Source organism: Pyrus communis, chromosome 14 (assembly GCF_041283825.1).
Source record: "Pyrus communis isolate YQ-2024b chromosome 14, ASM4128382v1, whole genome shotgun sequence".
Lineage (NCBI taxonomy): Eukaryota > Viridiplantae > Streptophyta > Magnoliopsida > Rosales > Rosaceae > Pyrus > Pyrus communis.
The window spans coordinates 14,029,871-14,052,943 of record NC_142578.1 but is presented as its reverse complement, the minus strand read 5'-3'; the positions used below and the strand labels follow the sequence as shown (position 1 = coordinate 14,052,943).

The 23,073-nt window shown below is 37.7% G+C and overlaps 1 protein-coding gene across 1 annotated transcript in view; it reads left to right on the top strand.

Annotated features, from left to right (window-relative positions):
• The window catches only part of LOC148691273 (uncharacterized), a 107,446-nt gene extending 94,458 nt beyond the window's left edge, over positions 1-12,988 (top strand). The window contains exons 5-7 of the mRNA XM_088683972.1: positions 12,423-12,603; positions 12,668-12,918; positions 12,981-12,988. Coding sequence (XP_088540098.1) covers positions 12,423-12,603; positions 12,668-12,918; positions 12,981-12,988 — 440 coding nt within the window. The remainder of the gene's footprint in view (positions 1-12,422; positions 12,604-12,667; positions 12,919-12,980) is intronic.
• Positions 12,989-23,073: the final 10,085 nt, after the last annotated feature.

Below are 23,073 nucleotides of genomic sequence, written 5' to 3'. Positions count from 1 at the left end.
GCTATTTCTTAAAGAACTTTTGTTTATCCCTATCTTTCATTGTTAGCCATTACCCCAAGCCCCGTTACAACCCTTGACTTCTATCTTAAGTGTTGTGCATTTCAATTTGTGGAGTTTGAATTTGGTATGAGCATATGGTGTCACTGGTTCTCGCATCTAAGTAGTAGCATTCCATTCATGAGATCATATCTAAACATGTTTAATTACTCCAGAAATTGCTTTCTTTGTTATATCATATGTGAGTACTAGTCTTTCATGTTTACATCAATCTTCTCACATATAACTATTGTAGGGTGTGTAGTCAGAAAATCTGAGTGAAAATTGAGTGCATAACTAGTGAGGAATTGAGGGAGTTCTCTAAGGCATGTTACTACATTCAAAATGTTGTTTTAATTGATTAAATGCGAGCTAGTGAATGGTGACTATGATTAAGTATGTGCTCGAGGGGAAAGAAGACTAAAAGCTATGTGAGTAATGATCTTTGACATGTCATGTTTCATTGGAAATCCCTGAGGCAAACGTTGGAAGGTTTAGGTTATGTTTTGTTTGTTTTGTTTCGTCTTGTTTTCTTTAGTTGTTTTGTTTTGCTCGAGGACTAGCAAAAGCTAAGTGTGGGGGAATTTGATAGGAGCATATTTATGCGACTTAATTGGCTTGTTCTCGTGCATTTATGTTGTGTTTCTTTAGTTGTTTTAGTGTTTAAAGTCACTTTTGTGTGTTTTCAGATTATAAAACCAATGTGTGCAAGAAGATGCAAATTGAAGTCTTTTGGAGCAAAAGAGGAATGAATGAGTTGAAGACTTGAAGAAATATGAATTCCTAATCGAAGATGGAGTCCTACTCACATGAGGATTCCTAGAACAACAAGGATTCCTACTCCAACAACGATTCCTACTTGAAGTAGGAAAGTTAAGCCTAGGTTTCCTATTTTGGTAACCTTTCCTAATCTTAAAAGTCCTTATTTTCCTGCCACTTTGAAGGTCTTGTATGCACTTTAGGACACAAAACAAAGGCCCTAGACCCCCTTCCCACCTTTGCCGAACCTTTCATTTTCTCCCCATCCCTTGCCGTGCAAGGGGGGTATTTAGGTCCTATTTTATGCACTTAAACACATTCCCCTTTCTAAATAAAACCCTAGCTTATTTTGGTTAACTAAAATTAGGTCAAAGGCTTCTAGAAATAGGAAATCAAATCAGAACTTTGAGAAGAAAGAGGAAACAAGCGGAACCTTATCCACCTAGTTCAAGTTCAGATTCCGAATTTGAATTTGAAGAAGAAGAAAGCATGGCGGCGGACAATAGAACAATCAAAGAACTTTCGGCCTCGGGAGTAGACAATGTCGTACCTTTGTGCATTCAATATCCTATGGCTGCCCAAGGCAAGACCGATGAGTTCGAATTGAAGTCTAGCTTGTTGCATCACATTCCCAAATACCATGGGTTGTCCATGGAATATCCAAACAAGCATCTTAAGGAGTTTGAAGTGGTATGTTCGAGTATGACACCCATCAATGTCGATGGGAACATTTTGAAGATGAAGGCCTTTCCATTCTCTCTTCTAGAAAAGGCTAAAGATTGGCTATACGAATTGGCACCTGGAACCGTCACTTCTTGGGAAAGCATGAAGCGGGCATTCTTAGAGAAATTCTTCCCAACTTCAAGAGTGATTCTTTTGAGGAAGAAAATAAGTGGAATTCAACAAAACCAAGGAGAGTCTTTTCCGGCATATTATGAACGTTTCAAGACTCTAGTTGCATCATGCCCTCAACATCAAATGAAGGAAGAACTTTTAATTCAATATTTCTACGAGGGGCTTCTTCCAATAGAGAGACAAATGCTAGATGCCTCGGCGGGAGGTGCTTTGGTTGACAAAACGCCTGTGGCTGCCAAGGTTTTAATTGCAAATAGAGCGTTGAATGCACAACAATATGAAGGTGTTGGTCAAAGAGACACCCCACGGCATCAAGTGAATGAGGTAAGTTCCCAATCTGACATTCAATCTCAATTAGCTAATCTTACTTCTATTGTGTCTCAGATGGCCGAAGGAATGAGGATACAAGGACCAAGTGTATGTGGCGTATGTTCTATCCAATGACATCATTCGGACATATGCCCTCAATTGATTGAGAATGGGGGATGGGAAAGTGCAAATGCCATTGGATTTCCAAGCCAAAATCAGCCAAGGAATGATCCATATTCCAACATATACAATCCGGGTTGGAGAGACCATCCAAATTTCAAGTGGAGGGAGCCTCAACAACCTCCACAACAAGGAGGCTTTAGACAACAACCCCCGGGGTTTTACACCAAAACCTACGGCAATGATCCAGACCCACCCCAATCTGCCCAAAACAATCAAGGTACGTCTTTAGATAATGCTACAATTCTTAAGTTACTTACCAATTTGTCTCAGGGGCAAGAAAATCAAAACAAGACGATGCAAAACCAAGAAAAAAGGGTGGACCACTTAGAGAAGCAAATTGGGCAGATTGCAGAGTTTGTAGGACAATTCCGAGACCAAGGCAAGCTCCCTAGCTCAACCATTGTCAATCCAAAGGGAGGGTTCGAAACCACCAAGGCCATTACGTTGAGAAGTGGTAAGGAGCTTGGAAATCATCCAAAACCATCCAAACAAAGCCTTAATGAAGAGAAAGAACTGCTGCAAGAAGAAGAACAGGGAGCAAAGGCCACGGCAAGGGAAGCCAAAACCTTGCCGAAACCCTCTAGTGCACTAAAACCATCACTCTCCCACCTTCAATCCGCAAATTCCATCCATTCCAGCCACCTTCCATCCTTTGCCGCAGCCTTCCATCCATTCCAGCCACCATTCTACACCTCCCTACACCACCCACAACCCTTGCCGCACCACCATATCATCCCAACTCCCTTCCTAAACCAAAATCACATCCAAAAACCCTCTAAAACCTCTCTGCCGCAACAAGGAGAAAAAGAAAGAGGAGCTTGAAACGTGCAGAAATTCAAAGTGGAATCGTTGGGCGTTCTAGGTGTAATCAATCTTTTGTTCTCTATGTTTAATTTCAATTTTGTTTCTCTTTCTGTGAACATAAGAGGCTAAAACCCTAGTTAGCTAGGGGGTGATTCAAAACCATGTTTATGCTTGCAATATAAATTGATTACCTTCGGTTGGAATTTCATGAGTTATGGATTCAATTTGTTTAACTGCTTGATTGATAACTTATTCGTTTATGTTTATTGAGAGTGCACACTTAGTTTTCATGCATGAATATGATGCTAGAATATAAGGAAGTTTCACCTAATAGTTACAAACTTATATTCACAAGTAGTGGAGGTCGCTTATAAACGATCGCGTTAAATGAATTCTTGGCACTAGTTTCATGCTCATCATAGTAACGAATGCCTCGTCAACACTTATAGTTTTCATGTTGCTTAATGATCTTTGATTGTATCTTTATTGTGCTTTTCACGTAAAGGACTTTTGGAGAATGTTTTGAATGGTTGTATGCGCTGTCCCATCCAATTCATTAACTTAAGGAGAACTTGAAGGTTAATTTAAGCGAACCTAATTAACCTGGGGTGTTGAGTTTCATGATTCATCAAAAAACCAACTGAAAATCATCTTGTATGCAAGTGTGACATGTGTGGAGAAAAACCTTTTAGCTAGCATTCCATCCATATTTTCATCAAATTCGTTTTTTTACAATCTGTTTTTATTACAATCTGTGCTCTTTGTTTTAATTTCGTCAAAACTAAATCCCCCTTTACTTTAGTGCTTCAATTTAGTTAGAAAGTGTCTTAGTTTGTGTTTCTAAGTGTTTTGATTCAAGTTATAACCCAAATTCATCCAAATTAGTGTTAGGTGTTCAAAACTGCCCAGATTGTGTTTTTAAGGCAGTTTTGAGTGTTTTGTTGCTGTTTTGAGTCTTTTTGTTTGTTTTAGTGTTTTAGTGCTTAGTTTTGCATTCTTTGAGTCTAGTTTAGTGTTTTAACCTGTGTTTTACGTTTTTGAGTCAGTTTCCAAGTGATTTAGCAATCCCTCCTAATCCCCGGTTTAGAACGATCCCTACTTATACATATACTACAATTGTCACAAAAGGGTTTTAATTTGTGTGCTTATATATTTCGCACCAGGCTTCTAATACATGATATTTATAAAGAGTACAAACACAAATAAAACCCAAGTTCGAATTGGACTTTTAGTCTCCCCTAAAACATTTAAAATGTTGTTAAATGACTACTTAATTATTTATGCTACTCTAAATCTTAATTAATTACATTTGATGGTTCTAATATGCATGAGACTCGAGATTTCAATGCATGCATGAAAGCCTTGATTACTGCATCACATTGGCAAAAATTTGTATCCACCGTCACAAACTTATCCATAAGACAATCTTAAGGGGAGAGGTTATAATGATGGTCATTGTCACATCCCGGCCCGGGGCAGATCACTTCCCGGGCCCGCTCCACCACCGTAGCACGATATTGTCCGCTTTGGGCTTACCATTCCCTCACGGTTTTGTTTTTGGGAACTCACGAGCAACTTCCCAGTGGGTCACCCATCATGGGATTGCTTTAGCCCCCTTCTTGCTTAACTTCGGAGTTCCTACGGAACTCGAAGCCAGTGAGCTCCCAAAAGGCCTCATGCTAGGTAAGGATGAGAATATACATATAAGGATCACTCCCCTGGGCGATGTGGGATGTTACAATCCACCCCCTTAGGGGCCTGACGTCCTCGTCGGCACACACGCGACCAGGGTTAGGCTCTGATACCAATTGTCATATCCCGACCCGGGGCGGATCACTTCCCGGGCCCGCTCCACCACCGTAGCATGATATTGTCCACTTTGGGCTTACCATTCCCTTACGGTTTTGTTTTTGGGAACTCACGAGCAACTTCCCAGTGGGTCACCCATCATGGGATTGCTCTAGCCCCCTTCTCACTTAACTTCGGAGTTCCTACGGAACCCGAAGCTAGTGAGCTCCCAAAAGGCCTCATGCTAGGTAAGGATGGGAATATACATATAAGGATCACTCCCCTGGGCGATGTGGGATGTTACAGTCATGGTAAGGTGCAAGTTCAGTGAGAATGAATGTCCAAATGAGATAGGTGAGGATTGAGGTCAGGAAGTACCAAAGAGCGAGAGCTGTCATTATCTTGGATCTACCTTGCAAAAGAATGGAGAAATTGGAGGAGATCACAACCATAGAATACAAGTTGGATGGATGAAGTGAAAGAGTGTTTCGGGTGTATGTGCAACCGACATATGCCACTAAGACTCAACGAAAAGTTTTATAAGACAACAAAAAGACCATCAAAGCTTTATGTCACAAAATGTTAGGTGGTCAAGCATCATATGTGCTAAAAATAAATGTACAGATATGAGAATGCTTTGTTGGATGTGTGGGCACATGAGAAAAGACATGATTAAGAGCGAGGATATCTGAGGCAATGTTCTAAAAATCCCCGCCTAACACCGCCTAGGCCCTACCTAGGCATTAGGCGGCTGGCCACTGCCCCAATTAATGCCTAGGTGTTTGAAAATTAAGAAAGGGCGCCTAGACTCGCCTAGGTTGCAACTCACTTAGACAAAAAATAGATAACTTTCATTTTGCATTTTATTTTTCCCAATAAATTGTAAGAGACTTGTTGAATACTTATATGAACACACATTAAATGTTTGGTCCTCATGTTTTCATTATGTTCCAATACTTCATAATGTATAGGTCATTCCATTTTGTAGTTTATGATGAAATTATATACATTTGAAGTATAAACAGACACTTATTTACAGGAAATATATTAGATTTACTTAAATCTGCCTCGTCCCCTAGGCGCCCTCCTAAGCCTCACTTAGGCACCTAGGTGCTAAGCCCCAGCCCGCCGCCCGACTAGCGTCTAGCATCTTTTAGAACCTTGATCTGGTAAACTACGAGTGACCGTAATTGAACATAAGGTGAGAGAAATCGGTTAAGGTGGTTTGGACATGTGAATCGAAGACTCACATATGAGATTAAGAGACAAGGTTAGGGTAAAAGGTGTAGAGGAAGACTTAAGAAAACTTTGAAAGAGACTCTAAGAAAAGACATGGAGTATTTGGATCTAATAGAAGACTTGGCACAAAATCAAGACAATGACATTCTAGAATTCAAACATCTGACCTCACTTAGTGGGATAAGACTTTGTTGTTATTATTGTTGCTGTTGTTGCAGTTAGTGTGCATTACTTGTACGTTAGGATTCATTTGAAGAAAAAAGAAAAAAAATATGGTATTTTTGAATTTTTTGAGAGTCAAATGTGGAGAAGTGAAGGTTGGTGCTAATTGAAGTCCGAATAAGCTTTAGAGATAATTCAAGACGAATCTGGCCTTTTAGATGACCACAAGCACAATGAAAAGAGGAATTGGGATTTCTAGCATGATTTGGAGATGTCAAATAACAAAAACATGTTAAAAATCTGATGTGGTAGAAACTAACACACAAATTAAACCCTCTTATTGGCAATTGTAGGAAAGATGTAAGTAGGTATCATTCTAGGCCGGGCATTAAGAGGGATTGCTAATCTACTTAAAACTGACTCAAAAACACAAAACTAGGCTTGAAAACACTTAACTAGACTCAAAGAACTCGAAACAAACTAAAGAGACTCAAAACAGCACAAAATAATCAAATAGACTCAAACTAGACACTAAAGGGTGATTTGGACGAAAATTAATTTTAACTTGACTCAAAACATTTAAAAACACAAGTTTGGACAGATTCTAACTAATTTGACACAATAAAGTAAAGGGGATTAGGTTTTGGACGAATTTAAAGTAAAGACAAGTAGATTAAAGACTTAAACAAAATTGGGGGAAATTATGGGTGATTGGCTAGCTAGAGGGTCCTTCTCCACACATAAAACACTTGCATACAAATCGATTTCCAGTTACTTTTCTAATAAACCATGAACCTCAATGCCCTAGATTAACTATGAACAACATTAATTAACCCTCAGATTTTCCTCAAGTCATTGAATTGGATGGACAACGCATCAGCAACCAAATTATTCTTCAATAGTTCCCTACATGAACAACACAATAGAGATACAATCAAAGATCATTAAGCTTTGTGAAAATCATAAGCATTGACAAGATATTCGTAACTATGAACAACATGATACTCCTGCCAGGAATTTACTTAACACGATTGTGACTAGCAACCTCCACTACTTATGAATATAAGTTCATAACAATTAGGTGAAACTCCCTTATATTCTAGTATCAAATTCATGCATGCAAACTAACTAGGCCTCCTTAATCAACACACAAGAATAAGTTATCAATCAAACAGTTAAGTAAATTGCATTCACGATTTATGAAATCACAACTGGAAGTAATCAATTCATATTGCAAATATGTTCATGGCTTTGAATTCTCCTCTAGCCAAAATGAGTTTAGCTCCTCATGTTCGCCATTAAACAAAGAAAACTTAATTTAAACATTGAAAACAAAAGATTGAATACACCTTGAAACGTTCCAGCAATCCAACAATCTTGAAAGGTAGGCACGACTCCAAGCTATCCTCTCTTTCCTTGCAAAGCTGCGGCACAAGGGTGGCTGCAGCTAAAATTGGGTTATGGTGTGAGATAGATAGGTGGTGCGGAATTGTGTGTGTGAAGGATGGATGGAATGGTTGAATGAATGGTTGGTTTTTGCAGCATAAACATATATTTAAAGGGAGAAAAGGGTAGGCATTAATTAAATGTTTTGGGAAAGATTTGGACTCCAAATCCTCAAGGAAAAAGGGTAAATAAAGTCAAAATCCCAGAGAGAAAAGGGAAGGAAAGGTGAGGCATATCCTAGAGGGAAAAGGAAAGGCTTTTGCGGCATGGATTTAGAGGGAAGGAGCATGCCTTGCATGGCAAGGAAAGGGATAGGTGCGGCATCCTCTTTAGGAATGGGATTTAGGAATTCTAGAACATATATTTAAGTGTCCTAAATTAATTAGGGATCCTCTTGGCAGCTGGAACATAATTAGGAAAAGATTAGGATTGACTAAGTCAAAATAAGGTAGTTTGACTCATATTTCCTTCTTTGTAGCTGATTCCTTGTCTTCCAAGTCTTAAATTAATTTCTTCAACTCTTTAGCATATTCCTAGCCCTTCTTGAACTTCAATTTGGTCCATCCACCTTGCTCCAAGCATGTGTTAACCATTCCAAGCCCAAAACTGCTTTAAAATGCTCCAAATTGCCTTTTCTTGCCACTTTAGCCAATTAAACCTACAAACACACGAAAATATCTTAAATCACTATAATAAATAGAAACTAACTAATTAAATGCATGGAATTAAACTAACAAAGTCGCATAAATATGCTCCTATCAAAATCTTAGCTTAATGTGTTGGAAATGTGCCCTAAAGCCAATCATATGATGATACTTTACGGACATTTCACATGTTAAACTAATCTAGTTTAATATAAAGGGCAAATATTATTTCACATATTATATGCTTAAATGATAAGTCCAAGGAATATGTAAATGGGAGAATGTGATCTAAAGAAGTTAGATTCATAAGACCATTCTCTTTCGTATACATATCTTAAACGTTCCTGATCATAGGATTGCCAATTGGACATTAACAGTTTGTTAAGATCAGTACGTGTTATGTCTTCTCTTAGAGAGAGTGTAACATCCCACATCGACCAACAGAGAGGGGGTGATGTGCCTTATATGTACATGCCCACCTCCACATAACATGAGGCCTTTTGGGAACTCACTGGCTTTGGGTTCCATCGGAACTCCAAAGTTAAACAAGTTCAGGTGAGAGCATTCCCAGGATAGGTGACCCACTGGGAAGTTCTCGTGTGAGTTCCTAGAAACAAAACCATGAGGGCGTGGTCGGGGCCCAAAGCAGACAATATTGTGTTACGGCGGAGTTGGAACTGGGATGTGATAGAATGGTATTAGAGCCACTCTACTATGTAGTGCGAGTGTGCTAACGAGGACATCGGGCCCCTAAGGGGGTGGATTGTAACATCCTACATTGACCAATGGAGAAAGGGTGATGTGCCTTATATGTACATGCCTACCTCTATATAGCACGAGGCATTTTGGGAACTTACTGGCTTCGGGTTTTATCGGAACTCCGAAGTTAAGCGAGTTCTGGCGAGAGCATTCCTAAGATCGGTGACCCACTGGGATGTTCTTGTGTGAGTTCCCAGAAACAAAGCCGTGAGAGCGTGGCCGGGGCCCAAAGCAAAAAATATCATGCTACGGCGGAATCGGGACTGGGCTGTGACAGAGAGTGACTGGTCTCGAGTCATTGGTGTGACTAACACCAAGACAAGCATGTAGGTGCTCAATAGAGAATGAGTCCATTGACCGTGATCAAGGTCACTCCGTGAAAGGGTGTCTATGACATAGTTAGGGTTAAGCCACTTAGCCATGGAGGCAAGTGAATGCACAACAAGGGATCTCTAACCTTCAAACCGTTTGAGGGAGAATACTCTATGATATGATTAAGAATCTCTGGCCAGAGTATGAATGAGATTTAGGAATTTGTTCCAAATCACATTCAAGGTAATCATATAAGTCAAAGAATCACATTGGATAGTAGACATAAATAAACTATCAAACCAAACAATGTGGTCATGAATATTGTATTAGAGAAAGACCGTATTGCATTGTAATCCTAAACTGAATAGGTTCTCCACCTCTTCTGATTAGCTTGGGTAGCCATGACATATTGCTAGGTGTCACTCATGGTTTGTGGAAGCCTTAAAGGTGTATAATCACTAAAGGGAGAATTGAAAGTAAGTTTCAATTCACAATCGATTTGAAGAGTTCTAATCGCCCACTAACTCGCTAAAAGGAACCTAATGGATCGTATACCGTGTAAGGTAGAGATTGAAGAAACAACAGAGATGAGTAAGGATAATTAAATGATTTAATTATTTATGGCTAGGTTTAATTAAAATGTTAATTAATCAAACAAATAAGTTCGTTTTTAGCTTTTGAGTAATTATTGGACCTCAAGGCCTATTGGGCTTAAAACCGTCAAGCCCATTAACTTAAGTTGTATGACAATGATAGGAGCATATTTATGCGACTTTGTTATCTTATTTCTTTGCATTTACTTAGTTAATTTCCATTTATTATAGTGATTTAGTTTGTTTTCCTATTATTGTAGGTTCAATTGGTGAAGATGACAATAAATGGCCAAAATGAGCAATTTAGAGCAGTTTTGGACTTGGATTGGATAACATGTGTATGGAGCATAATGGATGGATGTTTTTGGTGATAGATGATGTTAAAAATGTGTTACAAATCTGGAAGAATTAAATTAAGGCTTGGCAGACAAGGAATCAACTGAAAACAAGGAGATCTTATCCAACCATATCTTATCTTATCCATTCTTACCTTATCTTATCCCATATTATCCAAACATTATCCTATTTAATCCAACATTTTCTAAACTCATCTCCAGCTGCAAAAGGTGTCCTTATCCTATTCTAAATCCTTACCATCTGAATTTAGAAGTCCTTATCATGTTTTAACAATGCATATCTGATTCTAAAAGTCTTGAAATCATGCAAACAATTTAATTCCTTTTCTCCTAGAATTGTGTCGTGCCCTATCCTTGTCCTCCAAGGATTGGTGTGGTGTGTCTGCCCTATAAATGCACACCCTTGCCCCAGAACTCAGGAGAGTTTTAGAGAGAAAAATATAGAGGAAAAAACACATAGTGCAGCAGCTTGCAAGGAAGAAGAGCTTGGAGCCTTGCTTGCCAACCAAGGCCATTGGATTGCTGGAGCGTTTCTAGGTGTATTCTGTGTTTAGTTTTTAGTTCAATGTTTGTTTTAATTTGGTTTTCAGTTATGATAGACAGGTGGAACTAATTTTGTTTTAGCTAGAGGTGAATTCAAAGCCATGAACATATGTGTGATATGAATTGATTACATCCAGTTATTGTTTCATAAATCATGAATGCAATTTACTTATCTGTTTGATTGATAACTTATTCTTGTATGTTGATTAAGGAGGCCTACTTAGTTTGCATGCATGAGTTTGATGCTAAAATATAAGGGAATTTCACCTAATAGTTATGAACTTATATTTATAAGTAGTGGAAATTACTAGACATGGTTGTGTTAAGTAAATTCCTGGCAGGAGTATCATGCAGTTCATAGTTACGAATACCATATCAATGCTTATGATTTTCATAAAACTTAATGATCTTTGATATGTATCTCTATCATGCAGTTCATATAGGGAACTTGATATTTGATTGCGTCGCTGAGTCCAATTCAATGAATTTAGGAAAATCTGATGGTTAATTTGTGCAGTTCATGGTTAATTTGGGGCATTGTCATTCATCGTTTATAGGAATAGTAATTGGAGATCGATTTGTGTTGCATATGTGTCATGTGTGGAGAAGGACCCTTTAGCTAGCCTTTCACCCCTTTCATTCACCCCAATTTAGTATCAATTAGTTTATTTTCTACAAGCTACTTAGTTTTAGTTTAAAATTCATCCAACCAAACCCCTCTTTAGTATTTCATGTCAATTTACTTTAATTTTCGTCCAAAACACCCCTTAGTGCTTGTTTTGTGTTATCTGAGTCAGTCTAGCTTAGTTTTGTGTATTTGAGTCTAGTTTTCAGTTTTTGAGTCAAGTTAGTGTAGACTAGCATCCCTTCTAATCCCCGGCCTAGAACGATCCCTACTTACATATACTACAATTGTCTAAAAAAGGGTTGAATTTGTGTGTTAGTTCCTATCACATCAAATTTTGGTGCCGTTGCTGGGGATTAGTAAAATTGCTAATCGCTTTATGTTTTTCATTTTTTTTTATTGATATTTGAATTAGTTTTATTTCTTTGATTTTAGGTACCAGAGAAGCAAGACATGGCAATTGCTAATCTTCAAGCTCAAATGGCGAATCTTATTTCTCTATTGTCGCAGTATATCGAAAGGTCACGAATGCAAAGAGTTGGTACATTTGGTGTGTCCTATGGGCAAAGATATCAAACTAATCAACATCCTCAATTAATTAGGAATGGAGGTTGGGATAATGTCATTGTTTGGGGTTATCTTGGCCATAATCAATCAAGGAACAACTTATTTTCCAACACTTACAATCCATGTGGGAGAGATCATTCAAATTTTATGTGGAGGGAACCTCAACAAGTTCAACAAGAAGGATATTGGCAGCCATATGAGGAGCTCTATCAAAGGCCATTCACACCACCACAACTCCCACCACAATCTGCCCAACCAAATTCAGGTTCGTCATTAGATAATGATAAAATTCTCCAAGTACTAACTTCTTTGACTCAGGGTTTAAAAAATCAAGCCAAGGAGGTGGGCAAATTGAAGAATCAAATAGGCCAGATGGCAGAATTCATGGGACAATTCAGAGAACAAGGCAAACTACCTAGTTCAACCGTTGTCAATCCAAAAGGAGGCTTTGAAACCGCTAAGGGTATCACATTCAGAAGTGGCAAGGAGATTGGAACCAACCTAAAATCATCCAAACGAAGCCAAATAGAGGACGAAAAGCTGTTGCAAGAAAAAGAGGAGGAGGATAGAGCTATGGCAAGGGAAGAACAACCTTGCCGCAGCCCCCTAAGAATCTCACTCAGGTAAGGTTGTTCCGAATTCAATTCTTTCTAACTTTATTGCACGAAATGTACCTTTTTATCGCAGGTTTATGCAATTCAAGAAAGAAGAGAGTGAAAAAGACATATTCGAAACCTTTCCAAAGATTCAAGAGAAAGAAGCGGCTGGGGAATATTTAGAATTCATCAAAGAGGATGTTTTTGTGACAACCATCGCCAAAGAAGTTGGATTTTATGACACGGGACAAGTCGCTGCCCTCACACCAAATCTAGCCAAGAGCAACATTCCTGAAACTTTCAAAGTAATGTTTGTCATTGAGTTCTTGTCGCAGCACATAGGTAAGTCGCCTCCTTAAATTTCAATTTCATTTTCTACTAACATGTTGATTTCAATGATTCAGGCACTTAATCTAGAATTTAAACCATTACCAGATCATTTCAAGTATCACCTTCCATTCAAGGATCAACTCCATGCCACTGGTCCTAGTAAGGATTAAATAAAGGTAATGTTCAGCTGGAAGACGTTAAAGCAAGCGCTTCTTGGGAGGCAACCCATATGTTCAAATGAAGAGACGATGGAATCTCCAACTCTAACAACCAGATTTGCTCTCTTTTACCCTTCTCTTTATTGTTTTTACTTTGCCATGATTGTCTTGTTTGCTAGTTATCTATTATTGCTTTCTTGTTTGAGTCTATTTTTGAAACATTGAGGACAATGTTTGGTTTAAGTGTGGGGGGGGAGGGGGTAAACAGATTGCTTTTCATAACTTATCTTTGAATTACATCACCTATCACTTCCAATGTTGTTACTCACTCTTTTAAGTGTTTTTATTGTGTTTTAAAGACAAAATTCGAAAATTTTGAAAAAAAATTGATAATTTTTGAGAAAAATACCAAAAAGAGTCGTTTTTGTTGCTTGTTTGTGTCTTAGGGTACCTTCCAACACAATGATGAGGATTTGGTTTTTAATTGCATGACTGTTAAAGAAAGTTACAAACATAGGTGGAAGTTTGATATGCTCTTTGGTTAATACTAAGTTGTAGTTGTCATTTACGAATTCACATGTAATCACAAAAAGGAAATATTAGTTTTTGTAACATGCTTGAAGGAAGAAACTCAAACTAACATTACAACCCTGTGAGACTTGAGCCTATTCTTTGTTTGGAGAGTTATTAAGCTGTGATATTGTTGTTTTCTAAAGTCGTTGCATGATCTCATTATTTCTTTGCTTGGTTGCTACTTAGAATGCTTTTTCATCATTTTAGTTCCAAATACTAGAACTCATGCCCGTTTCATTCAAAGCATAAAATTGATTGCATAACAAATAACAAGATGAAGTTGTTTAGTTACCACCAGAGCCAAAAAGCCTTATCCCTTGCATATGTATTGTAGGTTTAACCCCGTTGAGCTTTATTTAGCCTATTTTCTTTGTTAGCTTGCATTATCCCTACCTGGCCTGGTGATTCATCCATACCCTTGTTCTTAAAGAATAGTGAAGCATGACTTATTGGGAATTCCTTTTGATCTACGATTTGTAGAAAAACAAGTGTGGGGGAAGAATTTGCCTTTGTGAATTGGTGAAGGAGTATGTTTTGTGTTTCAAAAGAAAGAAGAAAAAAAAAAGCATGGAAAAAGAAAGAGAAAAGAAAAAGTTGTGCAGAAAAAGAAAAAAGAGGTTGAAAAGAAAGTGAGAATGAGGTCACAAGTATTAGTTGTTGAAGAAGGGTCCAAAAATGTGAATCTGACCCTAAAAGTTGTATAAATCTTCCCTTTATGTTTAAAGTTGGTAGCTGCAATCAAAAGTTGAATTCTAAGTGTTGATTTCATTATGTTGCTTACTATCACTTTAAGAACCTTTGTTCATCCTTAACCTTTCTTTGTTAGCCAATACCTTAGCCCCATTACAACTCTTACACTTCTATCTTGATTGTTATGTGTTTCAATATGTGGAGTTTGAAATTGGTATGAGCATATGGTATCCCTGGTTCTCGCTTCTAAGTAGTGGCATTCCATTCATGAGATGATATACATGTTGTATTAATAATTCTAGAAAGTGCCTTCTTTGTTATAACATATGTAAGTGCTAGTCTACATGTTTACATCAATCTTCTCACATATACTTAGTATAGGAAGTGTAGTCAGAAAATCTGTGTGAAAATAGAGAGTATATCCAATGAGGAATTGAGTGAATTCTCTAAGGCATGTTACTACATTCAAAATGTTGTTTTAAATGATTAAATGCAAGCTAGTGAGTGGTGATTGCGGTTAAGTGTATAACCAAGAGTAAGGATGGCTAAAATCCATTTGGGTAGTGATTTTTAACATGTCATGTTTCATTGGAAATGCCTGAGGCAATTGTTGGAAGGTTTAGGTTTTATTTTGTTTTCTTTGTTTTGCTTGGGGACTAGCAAAAGCTAAGTGTGGGGAAGACAATTTAATGATTAACGACTCAAAAGGGCCAAAACAGGCCAAAGCCTTTAGAAGGCCGGCCATATCATGAATGAAAGGGTTTTGGTTCTTTTTGTCACTTAAGTGAAGTGACTATATAAAGGACTTTATAGGCAAAATTCAAAAGGGTACTCTTTTGAGGAAATTGGAGAGAACAAAAGCTCTCCCTTTTTCTCCGGGAGGTTAGCTCCCTTGGAGGGTATTTACTAGTATCAATCCTCCTCCAAGGTCACTAATCTCTTCTTCAAGTCCCTCCTTGGTGTGGAAACTTAGAGGTTCCTTTTCTTGGGAACTTGGAGAATCCATGTAACCATCGTCCTCCAAGAAATCCATGGAGCTAAGAAGTAAGGAATAAATGCCCTCGCTCTGGGGTATTAGCCTTTGCTTATGCAAAGACGATTCAACAAAGGTATACTATTTCTCAACTCACCTTGTTCTTGAGTTAAGTCTTGGTTCACCACAACTACTAGGCCTTGAATTTCATGGGTTAAGTTTTGTTTTGAGTGCCTACAAGCATGATTCCGCCTTTAATCATTAATTGCATGCATAGATGTTGCTCAAATGAACTTGTTTTCACAAATTATTCCTTCATAATGGATGTAACCTCCTTGCGATTTGCTATAGCCTCTTTTAGCACTTAAATTGTGAAATCTCATCCCTAAATTTCACTATTTAATTATGTATTTCGTATTTGCACAATTTTATTTATTTTATTTTTGTTGATTTTAGAGTTTTAGTTACTTAATTACAACGTTTGAATTTTCATAGATAGTCATTTAAAATCCAGACTGTTGGGTCACACTTAGTGTTTTCGAAAAAAGCTCAGTCCCAAGAGTGCGTAGGCAAAAACTATTCTCGAAACGGAACTCTAACGAAGAAATTACGAGCAACGTAAGTAGAGGACCAAAAGGTAAATTGGACCTATTAGAAATAGCAAGTCCAATGTGGTGGGAAAGAGACCAATGATAGGAGCATATTTATGCTACTTAGTTATGTTGTTTCCTTGCATTTAGTGAGTTAATTACTATTTATTTTAGTCTTTTAAGCTATTTTCGTATGTTTTTAGGTCTTAATGGCAAAAGGAGCAAGAAAGAGCATTTTGAAGCTAATTGGAGCATTTTTGGGCATGGATTGGATAGCTTAACCATGGAGCAAAGAGAATGGACGAAATTGAAGTCAAGAAGGGCTAGGAAAGGCTACAAATCTGGTGGATGAAGTCCTAATGCAATGAAGATAAGGAAATAGCAAGAAATAAGGAACCTTATCCAACCTTATCTTATCCTATCCTAACCAACCTTATCCTTTCCTAACTCTAACATTATCCTATCCTATCCTATCCAAATTGGGTTAGGACTTAAATCTAGCTAATTAGAGGGGATTAATTACACATTTAAACACCTATTTCAGTTTCTAGAAGCCTTATCCATTTGTTTGCCGCATGTGGACCATTCTGATAGAAGCATATTCATGCGACTTAATTAGCTTGTTCTCGTGCATTTATGTTGTGTTTCCTTAGTTATTTTAGTGTTTAAAGTCACTTTTGTGTATTTTCAGATTATAAGGCCAAAGTGTGCAAGAAGATGCGAATTGGAGTCTTTTGGAGCAAGAGAGGAATGAATGAGTTGAAGACTTGAAGAAACGATGAATTCCTACTCCAACGATGAATTCATACTCCAACAAGGATTCCTACTTGAAGTAGGAAAGTTAACCCTAGGTTTCCCGTTTTGGTAACCTTTCCTAATCTAAACGTCCATATTTTCTAGCCACTCTATAGGCCTTGTATGCACTTTAGTACACAAGACAAAGGCCCTAGCCCACTTTCCAACCTATGCCGTGGCCTTTCCCCTTCTCCCCTTCCCTTTCCGTGCAAGGGGGGGCATTTTTGTCCCATTTTATGCACCTAAACCCTAACCCTTCTTCTTGGCCGCACCTTGCCCTTTTATTTCTGAACTTAAACCTATTTCTCTCCAAAACTAAACCCTAGCCGCACCTATTAATCAATTCCCTTTTAAATTTCTGATTTAATTTCCTAATTTTGGGAGCCTTTGATTTAATTTTAATAAGCTAGGGTTTTATTTTCTATAACCCTATATACACTAAATTTCAGCCGCACCCTAGACTACTTTTCATTCACCCTTTCATTATTTCATCCCACACATCTCTGCCGCAGCCACCATTCATCATTCCACCTTCCATCCGCAACTTCCATCCAATTCCAGCCACCATCTAACCTTGCCGCAGCACCACCATCCATTCCCCACTCCATTCCAAACCTTCCTCCATCATCCCACCACCTTGCCGCACCACCATATCCCCATAAACCCATCCCTAAACCAGAAAATCATCCAAACTCACTATAAGCCATCTCTGCCGCAACAAGAAGAAAGGAGAAAGAGGAGCTCGAAACGTGAAGAAATTCAAGTGGATTCTTTGAGCGTTTTAGGTGTAATCAATCTTTTGTTCTTTATGTTTAATTTCAATTTTATTTCTCTTTCTGTGAACATGAGAGGCTAAATCCCTAGTTAGCTAGGGGGTGATTCGAAACCATGTTTATGCTTGCAATATAAATTGATTACCTTTGGTTGGAATTTCATGAGTTGTTGATGCGAGATTTATACGCACACAAATTAAACCCTCTTTTTGACAATTGTAGTATAAGTATAAGTAGGGATCGTTCTGGACCGGGGATTAGGAGGGATTGTTAATCACTTGGATTTGACTTAAAAACGTAAAAACATAATATAAAACACTAAACTAGACTCAAAGAATGTAAAACTAAACTTTAAAACACTAAAACAAATCAAAAGACTCAAAATGCTTTTAAAAACACAAACTAAAATGCTATACTAAACTCGAAGAATTCAAAATTAAAAATAAGAAAGATTAAGACTAAGACTTTAAACAAAATATGGGGGGATTGATTTTGGACGAATTTAAACTAAAATGGATAGATTGTAAAGAAAACAAATTGTAAATATGAAATTGACGGAAATGAATGGATGGTATGGCTAGCTAAGGGGTTCTTCTCCACACATGTTACACTTGCATAATAAAAAGATTTCCAATTGCATTTCAATAAATTATGAAACTCATCACCCCGGGTTAATTAGGTCCGCTTAAATTAACCTTCAAATCTTCCTAACGTTATTGAATTGGATGATTGCATACGACAACCCAAAACATTCCCCACAAGTCCCCTACATGATTGCATAATAGAGATACAAGCAAGAATCATTACGCTCTATGAAGATTATAAGTGTTGACGAGGCATTCGTTACTATGATTGCATGAAACTCGTGCCAAGAATTCATTTAACGCGATTGTTTATAAGCAACCTCCACTACTTGTGAATATAAGTTCATAACGATTAGGTGGAACTCACTTATATTCTAGCGTCATATTCATGCATGAAAATTAAGCGTGCACTCTCAATAAACATACATAAATAAGTTATCAATCAAACGGTTAAACAAATTGAATTCACAACTTATGAAACGCAATTAGAAGTAATCAAATCAAAATGCAAGCATAAACATTTATTTTGAATTACCCCCTAGCTAAAGGGGGTTTAGTTCCTCATACAAAACAAAGAGAATCGAAATTAAACATTGAAATCAAAGAAACGCCTAAACATTCCAACAACTCAAACTTGAATTGTACGAACGTTTAGGCCCTCTTCTCTTCCTCTTTATTGTAGCATAAGGTCTAGGGATAATTGGTTTGGGGGATGGAAGTGTGGAATGGAAAAGGAGTGGTGGAGAAGTGGAAGGGGAATGGAAAAATGGTTGGTGTTTGGATTAGTAGGGAGGGGGGACTCACGGCTAAGGAAAGAATGGAAGTGTTTGAGGGGTGTTGTGTTGTGAATGAGATGTTTTGAATGATGGGAATGCAAGGGTATTTATAGGAGGAGTGGAGATGTATATGGCTATTTGTTTAAGGTGTTTGTGTGGAGGAATGATGGAGAATTGCATGTGGAATGGCTGCAATGATGAAGAATGAAAGCTGGAAAATAAAAGGGAAAGCTGGAAATCTGAAAATGCAAATGGGAATCCTGAAATGCAAAGGTGGCCACGGTTTTGATTGTGTTTTGTGTTGGAAATGCATGTGAATGCATGTGAATGTTGTTTGTGTGAAGTGTGTGTGGGTTAAAGAGTGAATGGTGGTGTAATGATGAAGTGTGATGGCTGAAAATGTCAAGGGAAATGCATGTGATTGCATGGCAAAGAATTGATTATGGATGCATGTGTTGAATGATTTCTTGGTGAGGGATGTGGAGTGGTTGAATGTGGTGCAATGATAATGTTTTGTGGCTGAATTGGTGGTGGAATTATGATGGGAGTGCATATGATTAAAGAGTGGGAGTGCATGTGGGTGAATGTGAAGGGAATGCATGTGTTGATGACTAGGTTAGTGGGTGGAAATCTGAAAATGGCATAAGGGAATGGGAGCTCACGGTTTTGAGTTGTTTGTTTGTGTGAAGTGTGTGTGAATGCATGTGAAGATGCTAATAAATAATGCATGTAGGGTTAGGAAATAAAATCATAACTTAAAGGGAGATGATTAAAGGGTGTTGAAAGGTTTGAAATGCATGTGTTGAATTGGTGGTTGAATGATGAAAGAATAAGTGAATGATTATGATAAGTGATAAGTGAATGATTATGATAAGTGTATGATATGTTAAGTGATAAATGAATGATATGTTAAGTGATAAATGAATGATATGTGGTGATAAATGAATGATATGTGGTGAGTGATAAGTGAATGGAAGTGATAAGTGATAAGTGAATGGAAGTGATAAGTGATAAGTGAATGGAAGTGATAAGTGAATGATATGATAAATGAATGCTTTAAGTGTTTAAAATAGGGAACAAAGCCCTTCCTTGCATGGCAAGGAAGGGAGACACAAGGAAACACACGACAATGTCCTAAGGTTGCAAGGAATGTTGTTTTTGTGTTCTAAAATGCGTAGGAGTCTTCAATGATGCTTAAACATGAGGTCTTTTAGGATTTAACTTTCCTACTTCAAGTCTTTAATTTCGTCCATCCTCTTGGCTCCAAGCATATGATATCCATTCCAATCTCTAATTTGCTCCAAAAGGCATCCTTTTGCATACCTTGCCCTTAGAACCTGAAAACACACAAAAGAAGCATAAAGGACTAAAATAACTAGAGAAACATAACGTAAATGCACGAGAACAAGCCATTTAAGTCGCATGAATATGCTCCTATCAAATACCCCCACACTTAGCTTTTGCTAGTCCTCGAGCAAAACAGAATAAAAACAAATAAACAAAACGACACTAAACACGTAAAACACAACCTAAACCTTCCAACAACCGTCTTAGGGATTTCCAATGCACATGACAAGTTAAAAATCATCATTCTCACAGATTTTAGTCATCTTCACATTTAAGTACATTCTTAATCATAGTCACCATATACTAGTTCACAATTAAGCATTTAAAACCATGTTTTGAATGTAGTAACATGCCTTAGAGAATTTGCTCAATTCCTTTCAAGATATGCACTCAATTTTTACTCAGATTTTCTAACTACACACCCTAATCTAGTCATATGTGAGAAGATTGATGTAAACATGAAAACGACACTCACATATATGTATCACAAAGAACGCAAATTCTGGAGTTAATAATCAAGTTTAGATATGATCTCATGAATGGAATGCTACTACTTAGACGCGAGAACCAGTGACACCATAAGCTCATACCAAGTTCAAACTTCACAAATTGAAATACACAACACTCAAGATAGAAGTCAAGGGTTGTAACGGGGCTTGGGGTATGTGGATAAAGAAGGGATATGGAAAACAAAGGTTCTTAAAGAAATAGTGAGCAAAGCATTTTAATCAACTTAGAATTCACTTTTGAATGAAAACTCAACTTTTGAACAAAAAGGGAGAATTTAGACAATTTACGCCCAGAATTGGTGTTTTGGAACCTTTCTTCAATCACTTATTCTTTTCTCTCTTTTTTTTTTTTTTTTTTTTTTTTTTTTTTTTTTTTCTTTTGAATCTCAAAACAAAAACACTTAAACATTCTCTCCCCCACACTTATTTTCTTTCATAATGTAACTCAAAAGGAATTCAATTAAGTCATGCTCACTATCTTTTAAGAACAAGGGTAAGGACGGTCATATTCTAGAAAACAAGAAATCACAGATTATACTCTCCAAAGAACGTTATAGGCTCAAGTCTCTCAGGGTTGTAGCGTTTGTTTGAGTTCCTTCCTTCAAGCATGTTACAAAAACGAAATTTTTTTTTTCTTTTATGATTGCATGTGAAGTCATACATTATAACCATAACCAAGCATATACCAAGAGTAAATCAAACTTTTCTCTATGTTAATAACTCTTTCTAACCGTCATGCAATTATAAACCAAATCCTTATCATTGTGTTGGAAGGTTCCCTAAGACACAAACACACACACAAAAACAACTTTAAAACAACTCTTTTTGGGTTTTTCAAAACAATTTTTCAAATTTTTATGGGATTTTCGAATTTTTAAGACAAAACACACTAAAACAGTTTTAAAACAGTGAGAAACAACATGTGAAGTGATAGGTGATAAAATCCAACGAATTTGCATCAAATATACTTAGTTACCCGAATTTTTAAGACAAAACACACTAAAACAGTTTTAAAACAGTGAGAAACAACATGTGAAGTGATAGGTGATAAAATCCAACGAATTTGCATCAAATATACTTAGTTACCCCCCCCACACTTAAATCAAACATTGTCCTCAATGTTTTAAGCATAGATTCACACAAAGCATAAGTAAATACACAAAAAGCACTTAAACATACTAAACATGGCATAATGTAATTAACAAAGAGAAGAGTTTAGAGACGCAAATCTGGTTATAGAGTGTAAATTCCATCTTCTCCTTGGTAATTGCATTGAGGCTTTTGATCTTTGTGATTCCACAGGCTTACTCTTGAACTGGTTTCTGCCCATCGTTGATTTTCCTTTGTGCTACTTCTTGAACTGGGCAGCAGGATGGTTCATTTGGTCTCCCCCGAAGGTCTGAGCTTATCCTTTGGTCTGTTTCTTTGTTCAATCTTTCCAATTCGTATTGAAAAGGGTTGGAGGATAACTCAGCCTATGTTTGTCTCCACATGCTTCAATGTATCATTTTCACTTGCCTTACTCGCTCCCCTTTGCAGAAGTGGTCCCTTCTCTGGAAGTGTATCAACCGTTGAAGATGACTACTCGAGAGCAACGCTAGGTAAGCAATCAGGAATAGGTTCCAGGCAGTTGGCTCCAGATCGGAAGATTGACTCCAAGTGCCGGCTGATTGCTTCTTTTACTTTGCCATGCGAGTAAGAACAAGGACAAAGAAAAAGACAGGGAAAGAGCATGATATGAGATACTTTTGCTTTTGACCTTGATGATATGAGATACCTTTGCTTTTGAAGAAGCGGTGCATGAATCAGCACATGTATTTCCTCCTGGGTCATCTTTACTCCAGGCATCTGGTATCATCTTTGGGGAAGAAGAAAAAATTTAGTATTTCGAAAGGCTTTGCTGGGAGTGCGCCCTCAGAGGTGAGGGAGAGTTGGGCATTTTCTTCAGGTTTGCCCTGCCATAAAAGACGAAGGTCGACATATATAGAGATAATATCAAGTGGTGGTACTTTTTACCCTTGTCGACAAACGTTTTGATCCCGCAAATCCGGCTTTTTGAAATAGTGGCGCCTCTTCGATCTTTGAATACGCCTCTTCGATTTCTGAGCAGGCGCCCCTTCGATTTCTGAACGACGCCCCTTCTCTTTCTGAACGACACGTGGTAGTGCAGATGCGGCTCCTTTTGACAAAGCTGCACGCGTTTTCTGAAAAGCAGAGAAAGCGTCGCCGAACTTTGCGCTTGTCGGCTAAAGACGTGTAGTTGCGATGATGGCCTCCACGTGTTTTCAGCTTTGTCAGAAATCTTTTTGACAAAGTTGAACGCGTTTTCTGAAAAGCCGAGGGAGCGTCGCCTAACTTACGCCGGAAAATCCGGCTCTTTGAATCGGTGGACGCGTCGC